The sequence below is a fragment of the Jaculus jaculus genome, chromosome 1 (genome assembly GCF_020740685.1).
Source record: "Jaculus jaculus isolate mJacJac1 chromosome 1, mJacJac1.mat.Y.cur, whole genome shotgun sequence".
NCBI lineage: Eukaryota > Metazoa > Chordata > Mammalia > Rodentia > Dipodidae > Jaculus > Jaculus jaculus.
The window spans coordinates 130829935-130846400 of NC_059102.1; the positions used below are offsets into that span (position 1 = coordinate 130829935).

At 38.4% G+C, this 16466-nt stretch overlaps 1 protein-coding gene across 4 annotated transcripts in view; it reads left to right on the forward strand.

Moving 5' to 3' along the window:
• Positions 1–16466, forward strand: part of Rc3h2 (ring finger and CCCH-type domains 2) — a 61328-nt gene that overhangs the window by 31947 nt on the left and 12915 nt on the right. For all 4 annotated transcript variants that reach the window (XM_045141823.1, XM_045141824.1, XM_004662780.2 and 1 more), the window contains exons 10-12: positions 7776–8084; positions 13146–13360; positions 15466–15899. In XM_045141823.1, the coding sequence (XP_044997758.1) occupies positions 7776–8084; positions 13146–13360; positions 15466–15899 (958 nt within the window). The remainder of the gene's footprint in view (positions 1–7775; positions 8085–13145; positions 13361–15465; positions 15900–16466) is intronic.

Below are 16466 nucleotides of genomic sequence, written 5' to 3' on the forward strand. Positions count from 1 at the left end.
TCAACATGATGGAAAGTGGGTTTACATGTGCGTGTGCATGTATATGTGTGTGTATAAAAAGAATCAGAAGGTTTCTCTTTTCAGTTTTTTCCTCTTACTTTCAAGAGTCTAGAAACGCTACAGGAGTCTAAGAAAAAAGATTCCATTGGTATGTAATCTTTTTTTTTTTTTTTTTTTTTTTTTTTTTTGGTTTTTTGAGGTAGGGTCTCACTCTAGCACAGGCTGACCTGGAATTCACTATGGAGTCTCAGGGTGGCCTCGAACTCACGGCAGTCCTCCTACCTCTGCCTCCCGAGTGCTGGGATTAAAGGCATGTGCCACCACATCCAGCTTCTTGGTATGTAATCTTAACTGCGTTTGCCAAATTTCAAATCAATATAGTTTTTGAAGCTTTATGTAATATAGTCATCCTGTCCACACCTGAAATAGAACTTTTTATCTAAAATAGAGCTTTTGGCCAGACGTGGTGGCTCACAACTTTAATCCCAGCACTCGGGAGGCAGAGGTCAGAGGATTACCATATGTTCAAGGGCATCCTGAGACTCCATAGTGAATTCCAGGTTAGGCCTGGGCTAGTGTGTCCTGCCTTGAAAAAAAAAAAAGTAAAATAGAGCTTGTGAGAGGACCTTTTTTAAGGGAAAAATCTAAAGTACAGCAGAGTCTAGTTCAGACCTTCAGTACCTCTTATCTAAAGATAGCAGTAATAAAGATAACAGTTATAATACTAAAATTGATTATATTTTATATCACATTCTATTTTACATTTCAGTTATCTAATTAAACGAAGTTATTCATTTCAGTATGTCAGTGGCTTTTTACTTGTCTCAATTTGCCTTTTTCATTTCTACCAAAATTTTCTTTGTAAAATACAGTATGTCACAGGATTTGATCCAAAACTGAACTTTCATACCTTACTCCATCTTTTATATGAAAACTTTCTAAAGTTTATTATTTATTTGTAAGAGTATTATGAATGTGCCATGGTCTTTTGTTGGTGTAAATGAACATCAGACACATGGACCACTTTTTCCACCTGGACTTTAAGCGGCTGCTGGGGAATTCAATGCAGGCCAGCAGACTTTGTAACCAAGTACCTTTAATTGTTGTGCCATCTCACCAGCCCAATATTACATTTTTAAAGACACTTCCAGCTAGTCATTATTTATTACCATATGCATTTCTTTTCATCTTTTCTTCTAATAATTAATTTATTTATTTAGAGACAGTGGAACACCAAATACCTCTGGCCACTGCAAATGAACTCCAAATGCATGTGCCACCTTGTGTAGCTGGCTTTATTTAGGTACTAGAGAAACGAACCTGGGTCCTTTGGGTTTGCTTTTTTTGTACACAGAAACCCTTCTGGGACATTTTCCCCTCAAGCCCTAACTTTTCCAAAGAATTGTCATTTTTACAAGCTATCTTATATTACATGGTATCTGACCCTCAGGAACACCTTTCTATTGTCTTAGTGCAGAACAATCTGCTTCTCTCTAAAGGTACCTACTAATCTCTTTTACTATTACAACTACTTATTTCTAAGCCAACTCTCCTCCTCATCTTTCATTTTATACATACGATCTATCTTGTGTGCTTTTCTCTATCAGGAGATCTATGTGTAATTTCTTTTGCATGTGTATATGTTTGTAGTATATATGCATATGTGCATGCATGTGTGTATTTGAAGGCCAGATATCAACATTGAATTCTTCTCTGCCTTAATTACTAAGACAGAGTTCCTATTGTTCACACATTCAGCTCATCTAGCTAGCCAGCTTGCTGTGAAAGACCTGAAGGGTGAAGGAGCACAGTGCACTCCAAAATGGATAGAATGTCAGTGTGGTTTGAAAAGAGTATAATTAGGTAGGGTTGTGAGATTGTTACAAAGCAGGCATAGATGAGAAAATGCAGGGAATTTATAGGCCATAAGTCATATTTTATATCACCCAGAGATCTACCTGCCTCTACCTGATCACTGGGATCACACTGGGTGTGCACTGCCTTGTCCTGCATTTACTTGGGTGCTAGAGATCCAAATTCACATTCTCATGTTTGTACAGCAAACATTTTACCTCCTTAGCACTACTACTATTTTTATATAGGTGTGTCTATAACCATGGGGCGGGGGGAGGTGCATGTAATACTAGTACAAGTGTGTATGTGTACATGCATGTGGAGCCCAGTGGACAACTTTGTGTGTCATCTTCAGGAAGGAACCCACTTGTTTTATAACTGAGAATTTTAGTGAATGAACATAGTATAATTTGATAATATTCTCTGTGCTCCTCTTGTCCTTCTTCTCCCATATCTATTCCATTGAGCAACCTCCTCTTGCCAAGTAGTCCTTCTGTTTTGATGATAGACAGTAAGACAATAAACCATGGTTGTTCTCTCCCCCACACTTTCCCCTTTGCAACTCCACTCTCCATCATAACCTTCCCCCTCTCAATCAGTCTCTTTTATTTTGATGTCATCATCTTCCTCCTATTATGATGGTCTTGTGTAGGTAGTGTCAGGCACTGTGAAGTCATGGATATCCAGGTCATTTTGTGTCTAGAAGACCACATTGTAAGGAGTCGTGCCATTTCTTTGGCTCTTACCTTCTTTCTGCCACCTCTTCCACAATGGACCCTCCTGAGCCTTGGAAGGTGTGGTAGAGATGTTTCAGTGCTGAGCTCTCTGCTGTCACTTCTTCTCAATACTGTGGTGACTTCTGAGTCATCCCAAAGTCAACGCCATCTGAAAAGAGAAGTTTCTCTAACCAAAAGTGAGAGTAGCATAAATATATGGGTATGAACATTAAGAAAAGTGGTTACCAGGCAGTTTGGTGAGCATAGTATATACATTTAGGCAGACACTCGCAGATGTTACACTCCTAGGGTTCATGACTACCCCTATTGTAGGTTTTCAGTATTAGGCATGTATTCCTCCCCATGGAGCAGGCCTCAAGCCCAATTGGGGGGTGGTTGGTTTCCCCCATAACAGTAATACCACTATTGTACCCATTGGCTCATATGGCCTGGCTGGACAAATTTAAAGCTTGCAATGTCCACTGTTTATCTCCTCTGGTGATTTCTGTCCCATGGAACTACATGCAGTGTAGCTTTTTCCAGCTTTGTGTCAGCTAGTGTACACAGGGGAGGTTTGCAGTTCAGCTCCAGCAGGATTTCTCAGTGACCTTGCAATCCAAGTATATAGAGTCGTAATACAGCAATAGTATCTTACCATCTATTCATGGTGAGAAATCAAGAGCCTTGACAATGGCCTGTAATGTTTGGGGGCCATCAGGGGCCTCCCTCACTAACAACTCACTGGAATGTATCCCATCTCTGGCACTGAAAATTTTCTAGTAATAGTCTATAGGTTCTGGGTGTGCCATTGTCCAAAAAAGTAGGTTTCCATATGACTTATTCATACCCATAGATTTTTTTTTTTTTTAATATGAGAGAGAAATTGACAGATAGAGAAAGGGACAGATACAGGGAATGTGCACGCCAGGTCCTGTAGTCAACACATGCGCCACCTTGTGCATCTGGCTTACGAGCATCCTGGGGATTCAAACCCAGGTCCTTTGGGTTCAGAGTCAAATGCTGTAACCTCTAAGCCATTTCCTGGTTTTCCATACCCATAGATTTTGATTAGACCCCCCCCTCTACCTTTCCTTTGCTCAATCTCTTCTCCTGACCTTACTTAGGCCTATTCACCCCCAGTAATCTGTTCCTCTACTTGCATATATACAATACCATCCTCTTAAGTCCCTTCCCCTCTTTCTATTCCCATACACCCCCTTGTTAGCTTACTGTCCTCTGCTACTGAGTTTTATTCCAGCTCACATAGAAGTCAAATCATTTGTAGCTAGCTAGGGTCCACATATAAGAGATGCTTGGCTTTCTTGGCTTGGGTTACCTCACTAAGTATAATCTTTTCCAGATCCATCTATTCTCCAAATTTCATTTTTCTTTACCAGTGAGTAGAACTGCATTGTATAAATGTGCCAAATCTTCATTATCCACTCATTAATTGAGAGACATCTAGGCTGGTTCCATTTCCTAGCTATTGTGCAAAGTTCATCAATAAACATGGTTGTGTAAATATCTGTAAGAAAGTGAGAAGAGTCTTTAGGATATATGCCTAGGAGTACTATAGCTGGGTCATATGATAAATCTATTTTTAGCTATCTCAGGAATACACTAGGAAATGAAAAGATATCCCATGTTCTTGGACTGCAATATTGTGAAATTGGCAATCTTACCAAAAGCGATCTATACATTTAATGTAATCCCCATCAAAATCCCAGAGTCAGGAGCTGGATAGATGGCTTAGCAGTTAAGGTGTTTGCCTGCAAAGCCAAAGGACCTTGGTGTGATTCTCCAGAATCCACATAAGCCAGATGCACAAGGGGGCATTCTTAAAATTCATTTGGAAGCACAAAAAGGCTAAATATCTAAAACAATTCTGAACAACGAAAATAAGGTTGGTGGTATCACCATACCTGATTTTGATCTATTTTACAGAGCCATAGTAACAAAAACAGCATGGTTCTGGCACAAAAAAAAACAAACACGTAGATCAATGGAACAGGATAGAGGACCCAGATGTTAAGTTCAGGTAGTTAAAGCCGTCTGATCTTTGACAAAAATACTCATTGGAGAAAAGAAAGCCTTTTCAGTAAATGGTGCTGGGAATGTTGGATCTGTACATGTAGAAGGATGAAAATAGATCCTTATCTCTCTCCATGCACAAGAGTTAAGTCCAAATGGTAAAGATCTTAATATCAGACTCAAAACTCTGAAACTGCTAGAGGAAAACGTAGGGGAAACCCTTCAACATATTGGATTTGGTAAAGATTTTCTGAATATAACCCCAATTGCTCAGGAAATAAAACCACAGATCAACTACTGGGACCTCATGAAATTACAAAGCTTTTGTACAGCAAAGAATACTGTGAATAGAGCAAAGAGGCAACCTACAGAGTGGGAGAAAATCTTTGCCAGCTATACATCTGATAAAGAATTAATATCCAGGATATACAAAGAACTGAAAAAACTAAATTATAAGAAATCAAACAGCCAAATTATAAAATGGGCCATGGAACTAAGTAGAGTTCTCAAAAGAACGGATGGCATATAAACATCTAAAAAAAATGTTCTACATCCTTAGCCACCAGGGAATGCAAATTAAAATTACTTTGAGATTCCATCTCACTCCTGTCACAATGGCTACCATCAAGAAAACAAATGAGGGCTGGAGAGATGGCTTAGGGGTTAAGTGCTTGCCTATGAAGCCTAAGGACCCTGGTTCAAGGCTTGATTCCCCAGGACCCAAGTTAGCCAGATGCACAAGGGGGCGCACGTGTCTGGAGTTCCATTTGCAGTGGCTGGAGGCCCTGGTGCGCCCATTCTCTCTCTATCTGCCTCTGTCTGTCACTCTCAAATAAATAAATAAAAATAACAAAAAAAAAAAATTAAAAGAAAAAGTAAGGTGGAAAGTGATTGAGGAAGACACCCAACATTGACCCTTGGCCTCCAAATACCTGTACCCACACATATTCCCTCTCCCCAGAGAACATATTGAAGGAAGTAGAGGAATTCCTGACCCCTTCATTGCACTGCCTCATAAAGTATGTGTGGTCACGCTCCTCCTCCTTCAAAAAATAAGCATCATTGTTTCCCAATTCCTAGAAGTTAAGACATGTAAGCTGTCCATCAGTGGAATTTTTGTTTTGTGTCAGTTTATTCTTTTTTTTTTAACTCTTTCTTTCTTGGTATATGCTAAAGAGTCACAAACAGAAGATTGAATAACAAAGTACCTTATAAATACTGAAGGAGTAAAACTTGTGAAGATATTGTCACTAATAACATTAATATCATTAATTTTATATAATAGTGACCCCCAAGTGTATGTTTTTCTTCCTGATCACAACTTAAAAGTATTGGATCAGTTTTAGGCCAACCTGAGACTGCATAATGAATTCTAGGTCAGCCTGGGCTAGAGTAAAACCCTACCTCAGTTTAAAAAAAAAAATAGTATTTGGGACTAAAGAGATGATTCACTGTTTAAAGGCTCTTGTGGAAAACCCTGGCATCCTAGATTTGATTCCTCAGTACCCACACAAAGCCAGATACACAAAATGGAACATACTTGTTTATTTGAGAGAGAAAGAGAATGGGTGTACTATGTCCTCTAGCCACTGCAAACAAAGTCCAGATTCATGCACCACCATGTGTATCGAACTTTTGTGGGTTGTGAGGAATTGAACTTGGATCCTTAGGCTTTGTGGGCAAGTGCTTTAACTTCTAAGGTACTTCTCTAGCCCTAAAAATACTTACTAAAGAAGGATTAATTTTCATTATGAAAAAAAATTTGGGGGGTGTTTCAAGGTAGGGTCTCACTCTAGCCCAGGCTGACCTGGAATTCACTATGGAGTCTCAGGGTGGTCTCGAACTCACAGCGATCCTCCTACCTCTGCCTCCCGAGTGCTGGGATTAAAGGCATGCACTACCATGTCCGGCTATAATGAAATTTTTGTTATATAAATGGATACAAATTTTTCTTAAATAGAAAGATCAAATTACTTCACATTCACATTATCATGTCCAATCATAAATAAAACATATCAGAAAATCCTTAATCCAAACACATTTTGCTTTAGAAATAAACTGAGGAATTGACAACATCACATTCCTTTATTTTGTATAATGTTGTGAGTTTGGCTTTTTTTTTTTAATTTTACCACACATTAACAATTTAATAACAGAGAATACTTTACATTCTTAAGTACTTTTCCCCTTTATATTCCTGTCTGAATTTGGTGTTGGTTTCAGCCATTTTTATATAGTGTATTTTATATTCCAAGATACTATACAAGATTAATAGAATCAATACAAGATTTTTAAACACTTTTTATTTATGATATTTAATCATTCTCATTCCCTCAGAAATGTTATTGGAATGCATATGTTCTTTGGTTCTTGTATTATGTACCTGTTTGCATGCACGTGAACAATTTGTATGTTTTCATGTGACATCTTGTAGACTGATACTTAGCTGTAGAAAATTCAAAACTACTTTCTTTTTAAAAAATACTTTCAGGGGGCTGGAGGGATGGATTTGTGGTTAAGGTGTTTGCCTGCAAAGCCAAAGGACCCAGGGTCGATTCCCCAGGACCCACGTTATGCAGTTGCACAAGGGGGCACACACGTCTGGAGTTGGTTTGCCATGGCTGGAGCCCCTGGCATGCCCATTCTTTCTCTTTCTCTTTCTCTTCCTCCCTCCTTCTCTGTCAAATAAAATACTTTCAGAACTGGCGAGATAGCAGTTAAGGCACTTGCCTGCAAAGCCAAAGGACTCAGGTTGATTCCCCAGGACTTGTGTAAAGCCAGATACACAAGGTATCACATGTGTCTGGAGTTCCTTTTCAGTGGCTGGAGGCCCTGACGCACCCATTCTCTTTCTTTCTGCCTTTTTCTCTCTCTCACTCACTCTCAACTAAATAAATAAATTAAAATTTAAATTAAAAAAAATTTTTTTTTCAAGTCAGGCATGGTGGCACGCACCTTTAATCCCAGCATTCAGGAGGCAGAGGTAGGAGGAGCACCATGAGTGCAAGGCCACCTTGAGATGTCGTAGTGAATTCCTGGTCATCCTGGGCTAGAGTAAGACCCTACCTGGAAAAATCCAAAAAAATATATATATATATCCTTTCCCATTGTTTTTGTTTCTTCAAGTTAAAATTAAGAGCAGTATTCATCAATATATTCATTATTTTTAAACAGGTATCGACTAAGGAATAAAAAGATCAATGCGAGTGTAAGAACGTTTCCTCTTCTAAATAAAGTTGGTGTAAACAACACTGTCACAACCACAGCCGGAAATGTCATTTCTGTCATAGGAAGTACTGAAACAACTGGGAAAATTGTTCCAAGTACAAATGGAATTTCAAATACAGAAAACAGTGTTTCCCAGCTAATCCCACGTAGTACTGACAGTACATTAAGAGCTCTGGAGACTGTGAAGAAAGTGGGGAAAGTTGGCACTAATGGTCAGAATGCTGCAGGGCCCTCTGCAGAGTCTGTAACTGAAAAGTAAGTATTGGGTTAAGAGAGACTCCGTTCTTTATCCCTTGTAGAAACCAACCCCTTCCCCACCTTTTTCTTTTGTTAATCCTGAGGGACAACAATTAATTGGAATTTAATGCATAATGATTCATGTAGTAGAAAAAAGCATTAAGTACAAAGTACTTGAGTTCTAATCCTGACTATGCAACTGAATAGCTCTGCAAACTTGTAAAGTCACTTCAACTTAGAGTTTATTTTTCCTCAACTGTATGTTAAAGAAGTTATACCAGGAATAGAGGACCCAGATGTAAGCCCAAGTAGCTATAGCCACCTGATATTCGATAAAAATGCCAAAAATACTCATTGGAGAAGAGACAGCCTCTTCAGCAAATGGTGTTTTGAAAACTGGATAAATATCTGCAGAAGGATGAAAATAGATTCTTCTCTCTCGCCATGCACAAGAATTAAGTCCAAATGGATTAAAGACCTTAACATCAGACCGGAAACTTTGAAACTGCTAGAGGAAAAAGTAGGGGAAACCCTTCAACATATTGGTCTTGGCAAAGACTTTCTGAATACAACCCCAATTGCTCAGGCAATAAAACCACAGATTAACCACTGGGACCTAATGAAATTACAAAGATTTTGCACCGCAAAGGACACAGTGAAAAAAGCAAAGAGGCAACCTACAGAATGGGAAAAAATCTTCGCCAGCTATATATCTGATAGAGGATTAATATCTAGGATATACAAAGAACTCAAAAAGTTAACTAATAAGGAATCAAACAAGCCAATCAAAAAATGGGCTAAGGAGCTAAATAGAGAGTTCTCAAAGGAAGAAATACGAATGGCATATAAGCACCTAAAAAAATGTTCTACGTCACTAGTCATCAGGGAAATGCAGATTAAAACTACATTGAGATTCCATCTCACTCCTGTCAGATTGGCCACCATCATGAAAACAAATGATCATAAATGTTGGCGGGGATGTGGAAAAAAAGGAACCCTTCTGCACTGCTGGTGGGAATGCAATCTGGTCCAGCCATTGTGGAAAACAGTGTGGAGGTTCCTAAAACAGCTAGAGATTGATCTACCATATGACCCAGCTATAGTACTCCTAGGCATATATCCAAAGGACTCATCTCATTTCCTTAGAAGTACATGCTCAACCATGTTTATTGCTGCTCAATTTATAATAGCTGGGAAATGGAACCAGCCTAGATGTCCCTCAACAGATGAGTGGATAATGAAGATGTGGTACATTTATACAATGGAGTTCTACTCAGCGGTAAAGAAAAATGAAGTTATGAAATTTGCAGAAAAATGGATGGACCTGGAAAGTATTATACTAAGTCAGGTAACCCAGGCCCAGAAAGCCAAGCGCCACATGTTCTCCCTCATATGGGGATCCTAGCTACAGATGACTGGGCTTCTGTGTGAGAATGATAATACTTAGTAGCAGAGGCCAGTAAGTTGAAAAGGAGACATAAAAGGTGGAGAAAGGAAGGGAGGAGGATACTTGATAGGTTGATATTGTATATATGTAATTACAATGATTGTAATGGGGAGGTAATATGATTGAGAATGGAATTTCAAACGGGAAAGTGTGTGGGTGGGGAGGGAGGGAATTACCATGGGATATATTTTATAATCATGGAAAATGTTAATAAAAATTTAAAAAAAAAAAAAGAAGAAGTTAGACCAGAATTGGGGTTTTTGTACTTTATATTCTTTAACTTCAATTGGTTCAATAGGGAGATCAGAAAGGAATGGAGAGAGGCTTGAACCTCTAGCCCTATTTCAGCTAGAGCATGCTGTTTCTTACTCTATAATGATGCATAGTTAAGGAGGGGAATCCTTTGTTTTTGTTTTTAAAGCAGGTTAGCCTGCCTGCAACTCACTCTAGCCCAGGCTGGCCTTGAATTGGCAGTGATTCTCTAACCTCAGTCTCCCTATGCTGAGATTGAAGATGTGTGCCACCATGCTCAGCTATAAGGACAGGAATCTTTGTAACCAAGCTCTTCATCAGTGATGTTAGACCAGTGATTTAATCTTGTCATTCCAGTTTACTCGTTCATAAAATTAATACCTACTACATGGCCTAGGCATGTAGCTTAATAGTAGATTTCTTCATATATTGATTGTGAGAATTAAATGAGTTAACACTGCAATGTATTTTGAGCAGTGCTTGCCAGTTAATAAGCACTTAGTAAATTACTTGCATTATTATTATCACCTTTTTTGTTTGTTGTTTGTTGATAAAATAAGATTTAACTTGGCACAGGGTTTTTACCTGAAGAAGAAAAAAAAAATTAAAAGCTGAGAAGATGGCTCAGTACTTAAGGATGCTTACTTGTAAGCAAAGCCTGATAGCCTGGGTTCAATTACCAAGTATCCATGTAAATCCAGATGCACAGAGACAGATGCTTCTGGAGTTCATTTGCAGTGGCAAGCAGCCTATTATTATACCCAATTCTCTCTCTCTCCTTGCAAATAAACAGAAATTTAAATAAAGTTTTACAAAAAGAAAAAAGCTGTAACTTCCAAATAACTGGGAAAGTTACTTCCAATTCTAAAATTTGTTTCTTTTGAGTTATAAAATCTGAGGTAATGCATTTCCTGTTGATGCCCCCACCCCTTAAACAGTCTGTCAGTACCTGTTACATGCATACTATAAAAAAAATTTTTTAAAGCCAGGTGTGGTGGCATATGCCTTCAATCCCAGCACTTGGGATGCAGAGGTAGGAGGATCGCCATGAGTTTGAGGCCACCCTGAGACTACATAGTGAATTCCAGGTCAGCCTGGGCTAGAGTGAAACCCTACCTCAAAAAACCAAAAATAAAAATAAAAAAATCATCATGCTTAGCACACAGTGATGGATATGCTACCTTTGATATTCTGTACTTGTACACTTAGCATGTTAATTCTTTATTAATGGGCTCTTAATGATATTTGACCAGATCTATGAGAAACATTGTCTACTTAATATATGTTACTTATATATTCATTTCTAAAATTTTTCCTGACATTATTAAAAATACCTGAAATATAAGGGATTTGTGATACTAAGAGTGTGGAGACAGCTTTATACAAATGAAACATACTACACTTAAGGGATAGGAAAATTTATATTGTTTGGAAAAATAAGGAAGGACTTGGGGGGGAAAAACTCCAGCATAACATGGAATTAAGTTTGCTAGAAAATATACAGGATATTGAGAGCAGCCTTTAATAACTGCAAGTTTGAGCTAGGGGTGAAGTTAGCTCTATATTATAAAAGTGTGTGTGATGCATACATTTTATGTACATTTATTTATATCTGAAGGTTTATATTATTGACTGATGTTTAAAAAATAAGATTATGGGGGTACTGGAGAAATGGCTTAGTGGTTACGGCATTTGCCTGTGAACCCTAAGGACCTGGGTTCAATTCCCCAAGACCATCGTAAGCCAGATGCACAAGAGGGCACATGTGTCTGGAGTTTGTATGCAGTGGCTAGAGGCCCTGACATGCCCATTCTCACTTTGTCTCTTTCTTTCTCATAAATAAATAAAATATTTTTTTAAATATTTTTTTGTTCATTTTTTTAATTTATTTGAAAGTGACAGAGAGAGAGGGAGAGAAAGAGACAGATAGAGAGGGAATGGGCACGCCAGGGCTTCCAGCCACTGCAAACGAGCTCCAGACGTGTATGCCCCCTTGTGCATCTGGCTAACGTGGGTCCTGGGGAAACAAGCCTCGAACTGGGGTCCTTAGGCTTCACAGGCAAGCGCTTAGCTGCTAAGCCATCTCTCCTGCCCCCAAATAAAATATTTTTAAAAATAAGATTATAGGGCTGGAGAGATGGCTTAGCAGTTAAAAGTCCTAGCCTATAATGCCTAATGAGTCAGTTCTGTTCCCCGGCACCCATGTGAAGCCAGATCGCAAAGTGATGTATATATCTGGAGTTCGTTTGCAGCAGCTGGTGGTCCTGGTGCACCTGTTCACATTCTCTCTGCCCTGTCTCCTTATAAATAATTAAAATATCTTTAAAAAATAAGATTATATAACTAGGTTGAGACCTACCTATAGAGGCCTAATGTTATATGTGTTAGGAAATGAGCTTTTGAAGATTTAGGTCAGGTAATGTTATAAAACTGTGATATGCATACTGTGGATTCTATTACTCAGCCATAAAAAAAGAAGCAGAGAACTACTTTGTGCCACAGTATGGATGAATCTTGAAAATATTAACTCAGCCTGGTGATCTAGGTCTAGTTCAGCTACTTGAAAGGCTAAGACAAAAAGATTCTAAGTTCAAGGCCAGCCTGGTTAATTTAGTGAGATTTTGCCCTCATTGTCCCCCTTTCCCACCAAAGTAGAAAGGATACAATTCAGTGGTATTATGCAGGCCAACATGCACAAGGTCCACAGAAAATATAAAAATTATGCTAAGTGAAAAATGCTAGATATGGGGCTGGATAGATGGCCTAGCAGTTAAGGTGTTTGCCTGCAAAGCCAAAGGACCTCAGTCAAATTCCCCAGGACCCGAATAAGCCATATGCACAAGATGGCACATGTTTCTGGAGTTTGTTTGTAGTAGCTGGAGTCCCTGGCATGCCCATTCTCTCCCTCTCTCTCTCTCTCTCTCTCTCTCTCTCTCTCTCTCTCTCAAATAAATAAACAAATAAAATTTATTTTAAATTGCCAGATATAAAAGGCCATCTGCAATTACATGTATATGAAATGTGCATAATAAATCTGTAGAGACAGAGTTCTAGTTGCTAGTGTCTAAGAGTAGAGTGGCAATAGGGAGTGAATGTTAGCAGGTACAAGTTGCTCTTGAGGACAATGGTAAATGGACTGATGTGTCATCTTAGTACCTGAAATTTGATTTTTATTTCCTTCTCCCTTCTCTGGAATATAAGATGTTACTCCTCTTGAGAATTACCAATATGTAGTGGTACTGAAATTTCATGTGTTGTTTGCTACTGTGGAAATACTTGATATGTTTTCTCTTAATAGTCTTATCTGTATAATTTTATGAAACATTTTTACCAAATCTGGGGATTTATCCTTTGACCTTTGTTAAATTTTCTCTTTCCAGTAAAATTGGTTCACCACCCAAGACTCCTATAAGTAATGTAGCTGCTACCTCAGCTGGGCCCTCCACTTTTGGAACAGAGCTGAATTCTGTGCCTCCAAAATCCAGCCCATTTCTAACTAGAGTTCCAGTATATCCTCAGCATTCTGAAAACATTCAGTATTTTCAAGATCCAAGGACTCAGATACCCTTTGAAGTCCCACAGTATCCACAAACAGGTAAGTACTTTTAGTCAATTCTAAGGAAAAACAAAAAACTGATGTAAACATTGTTACCCGTAAGTAAATGAGTAGATCATATATATGTATCTAGAAGTCTACATTAACATAGTAATTCCTTGGAGTAATGATTTTCTTCCTGCCCCCACAATACTTGAATCTAGCTAACCAAGATAGTGTATGTCTATAATGCCACTTGGGAGGTGGAGGCAGGAGGATTATAAGGTTAAAGCCAGCCTTGGCTATGTAGCATGTTCAGTTCAAAGCCAGCCTGAACCTGAGCTACATGAGACCTTTTCTCAAAACAAATAAATTAACAACAACCAAAAATATATATGTATATCTATGACTGTAGATACCAGTATTTTTTTAAAGATTTTTTTGTTTATTTTTATTTATTTATTTGACAGTGACAGACAGAGAGAGGAAGAGACAGAGAGAGAGAGAGAATGGGCGCGCCAGGGCCTCCAGCCACTGCAAACAAACTCCAGATGCATGTGCCACCTTGTGCATCTGGCTAACGTGGGTCCTGGAGAATCGAGCCTCGAACCGGGGTCCTTAGGCTTCACAGGCAAGCACTTAACCGCTAAGCCATCTCTCCAGCCCCGATACCAGTATTTTTTTAAAATTTCCTTTTGCTTGTTTGTTTTTCGAGGTAGAGTCTCCCTCTAGCCTAGGCTGACCCAGAATTTACTATGTAGTCTCAGAGTGGCATTGAACTCACAGCAATCTTCCTACCTCTGCCTCCCAAGTGCTGGGATTAAAGGTGTGTACTACCACATCTGATTTTGATATCAGTATTTCAGGTTTTTTCTTGCTGTGATTTCCTTATATAATGTAAAAATTATTTCCTTATATATGTAATTATTATTATTATTTCCTTATAAATGTAAACCTCTTGTCAGATATGTGGTTTGTAAGTATTTTCTCACATTTTAGAGGTTGTTGCTACAGTCTAATGACTGTTTACTTTGCTGAGGAGAAATTTTTAGTTTAATGCAATGACCTTTGCCTATTTTTGCCTGTTTCTTGTGTTTGGGGGTCTTTTCCAAAAAGAATGTCCTGACTGATTTCTCCTGTTTTCTTCTAGTAGTTTTATAGTTTCAGGTGATATATATAAGTCTTTAATCCATGTCTAGTTGATTTTTATAACTGGTTGGAGATAGGAGTCTAGTTTCATTCTTAGGTATATGTATACCAGTAGTTTTAACATTGTCACTTGTAAGAATCAAATATAAAATTCATGAACTTTGAAATGGTATGCAAAATATATTGTCTATGTGTGTTTTGTACAGTTTGGGAAAATAAATGAACATCATGAATTTTTTTTTGTTTTTCAAGGTAGGGTGTCACTGTAGCTCAGGATGATCTGGAAATCACTGTGCAGTATCAGGGTAGCCTTGAACTCACAACATTCCTCCTACCTCTGCCTCCAAAGTGCTGGGATTAAAGGTGTGTACCACCACACCCAGCTTAAAAGCTTGTTTTTGGTTTTGTTTTGTTTATGACAGAAAGAGGGGCCTCTAGTGATTGCAAATAAACTCCAAATACATGCACCACCTTGTGCATCTGGCTTTATGTGGGTAGTGGGGAATCAAACCTGGGTCCTTTAGCTTTTCTGGCAAGTGCCTTAATCACTAAGCCATCTTCCCCAGCCCTGAAATGTTTTTTATTTTTTCTGAGACAGGGTCTCACTGTAGCCCAGGCTAGCCTGGAATTTACTTAGTAGCTTCAAACTAGCTTCAAATTCACAGCAATCTTTTTGTCTCAGCCTCCCATGTTATGGTCTTTAATTTCTGTTTTCAAAATGGCTAATAAGAATCAATGATTACCTAATTACTTTAATCTAGAAGCCTCTAGTAAAAGTTGCCCTAAACAGAAATTACCAACTGTCTGCTAATGGCTCTGTCATGTAATTTTAAGAAGCAGTTTATCAAAGTGTTGGAATGTTAATATTAGTACAATGTTGTCATGAAAATAATATAGCTTCCCTATAAAAGACTAATTATATTTTCCCAATTAAAGGCTGCTTTAGACTTAAACCATTATAAAATGTTGGATTTTTACTAAGATTATATTAAATATTCCTCTTTCCAATTTTCAAGGATACTACCCACCACCTCCAACGGTACCAGCTGGTGTGGCTCCCTGTGTTCCTCGCTTTGTGAGGTCCAATAATGTTCCAGAGTCCTCCCTCCCACCTGCTTCCATGCCATATGCCGATCATTACAGTACATTTTCCCCTCGAGATCGAATGAATTCTGCTCCTTACCAACCTCCTCCTCCGCAGCAGTATGGACCAGTTCCTCCAGTCCCCTCTGGAATGTATGCTCCTGTGTATGACAGCAGGCGCATCTGGCGCCCAGCCATGTACCAACGAGATGACATTATTAGAAGCAATTCTTTACCTCCAATGGATGTGATGCACTCATCTGTCTATCAGACATCTTTGCGGGAAAGATACAACTCATTAGACGGATATTATTCAGTGGCTTGTCAGCCACCAAATGAGCCAAGGACAACTGTGCCTTTACCAAGGGTAAGTCATGATGGAAATAAAAAATTTACTTTCATGTAGTAGTTAAGAGCTCCTTGTCTAGAGTTAAACCAACCAGACTCCTACTTCTTCTACTTACTAGGTATGTGACATAGAAAATTTACTTGACCTTTATGTAAGTCTCAGTGTTGTGTTTTGTTTTGTTTTTCTATTTGTCTGATGGAAATAATACTTCATTAAGGTTATAGTAAGAATTAACTTAAAAAAACAAAGCTATTATAACTGGACCTGTTACATATTTATATTAAAAAAATGTAGCCAGGCGTGGTGGCACACACCTTTAATCCCAGCACTCGGGAGGCACAGGTAGGAGGATTGCCATGAGTTCAAGGCCACCCTGAGATGACAGAGTTAATTCCAGGTCAGCCTGGACCATAGTGAGATCCTACCTCAAAAAAAAAAAAAAAAAAAAAAAAAAAAAAAAGTTTTGTTTGGCTAGAAAACAAATGGGAAGGTTAAAATACTTTTTATTTTCTACTATTTTTTAAATTAATTTATTTTTATTAATTAGAACCTATGTTGTATGGACAGATCATGTGTTGTCCCATT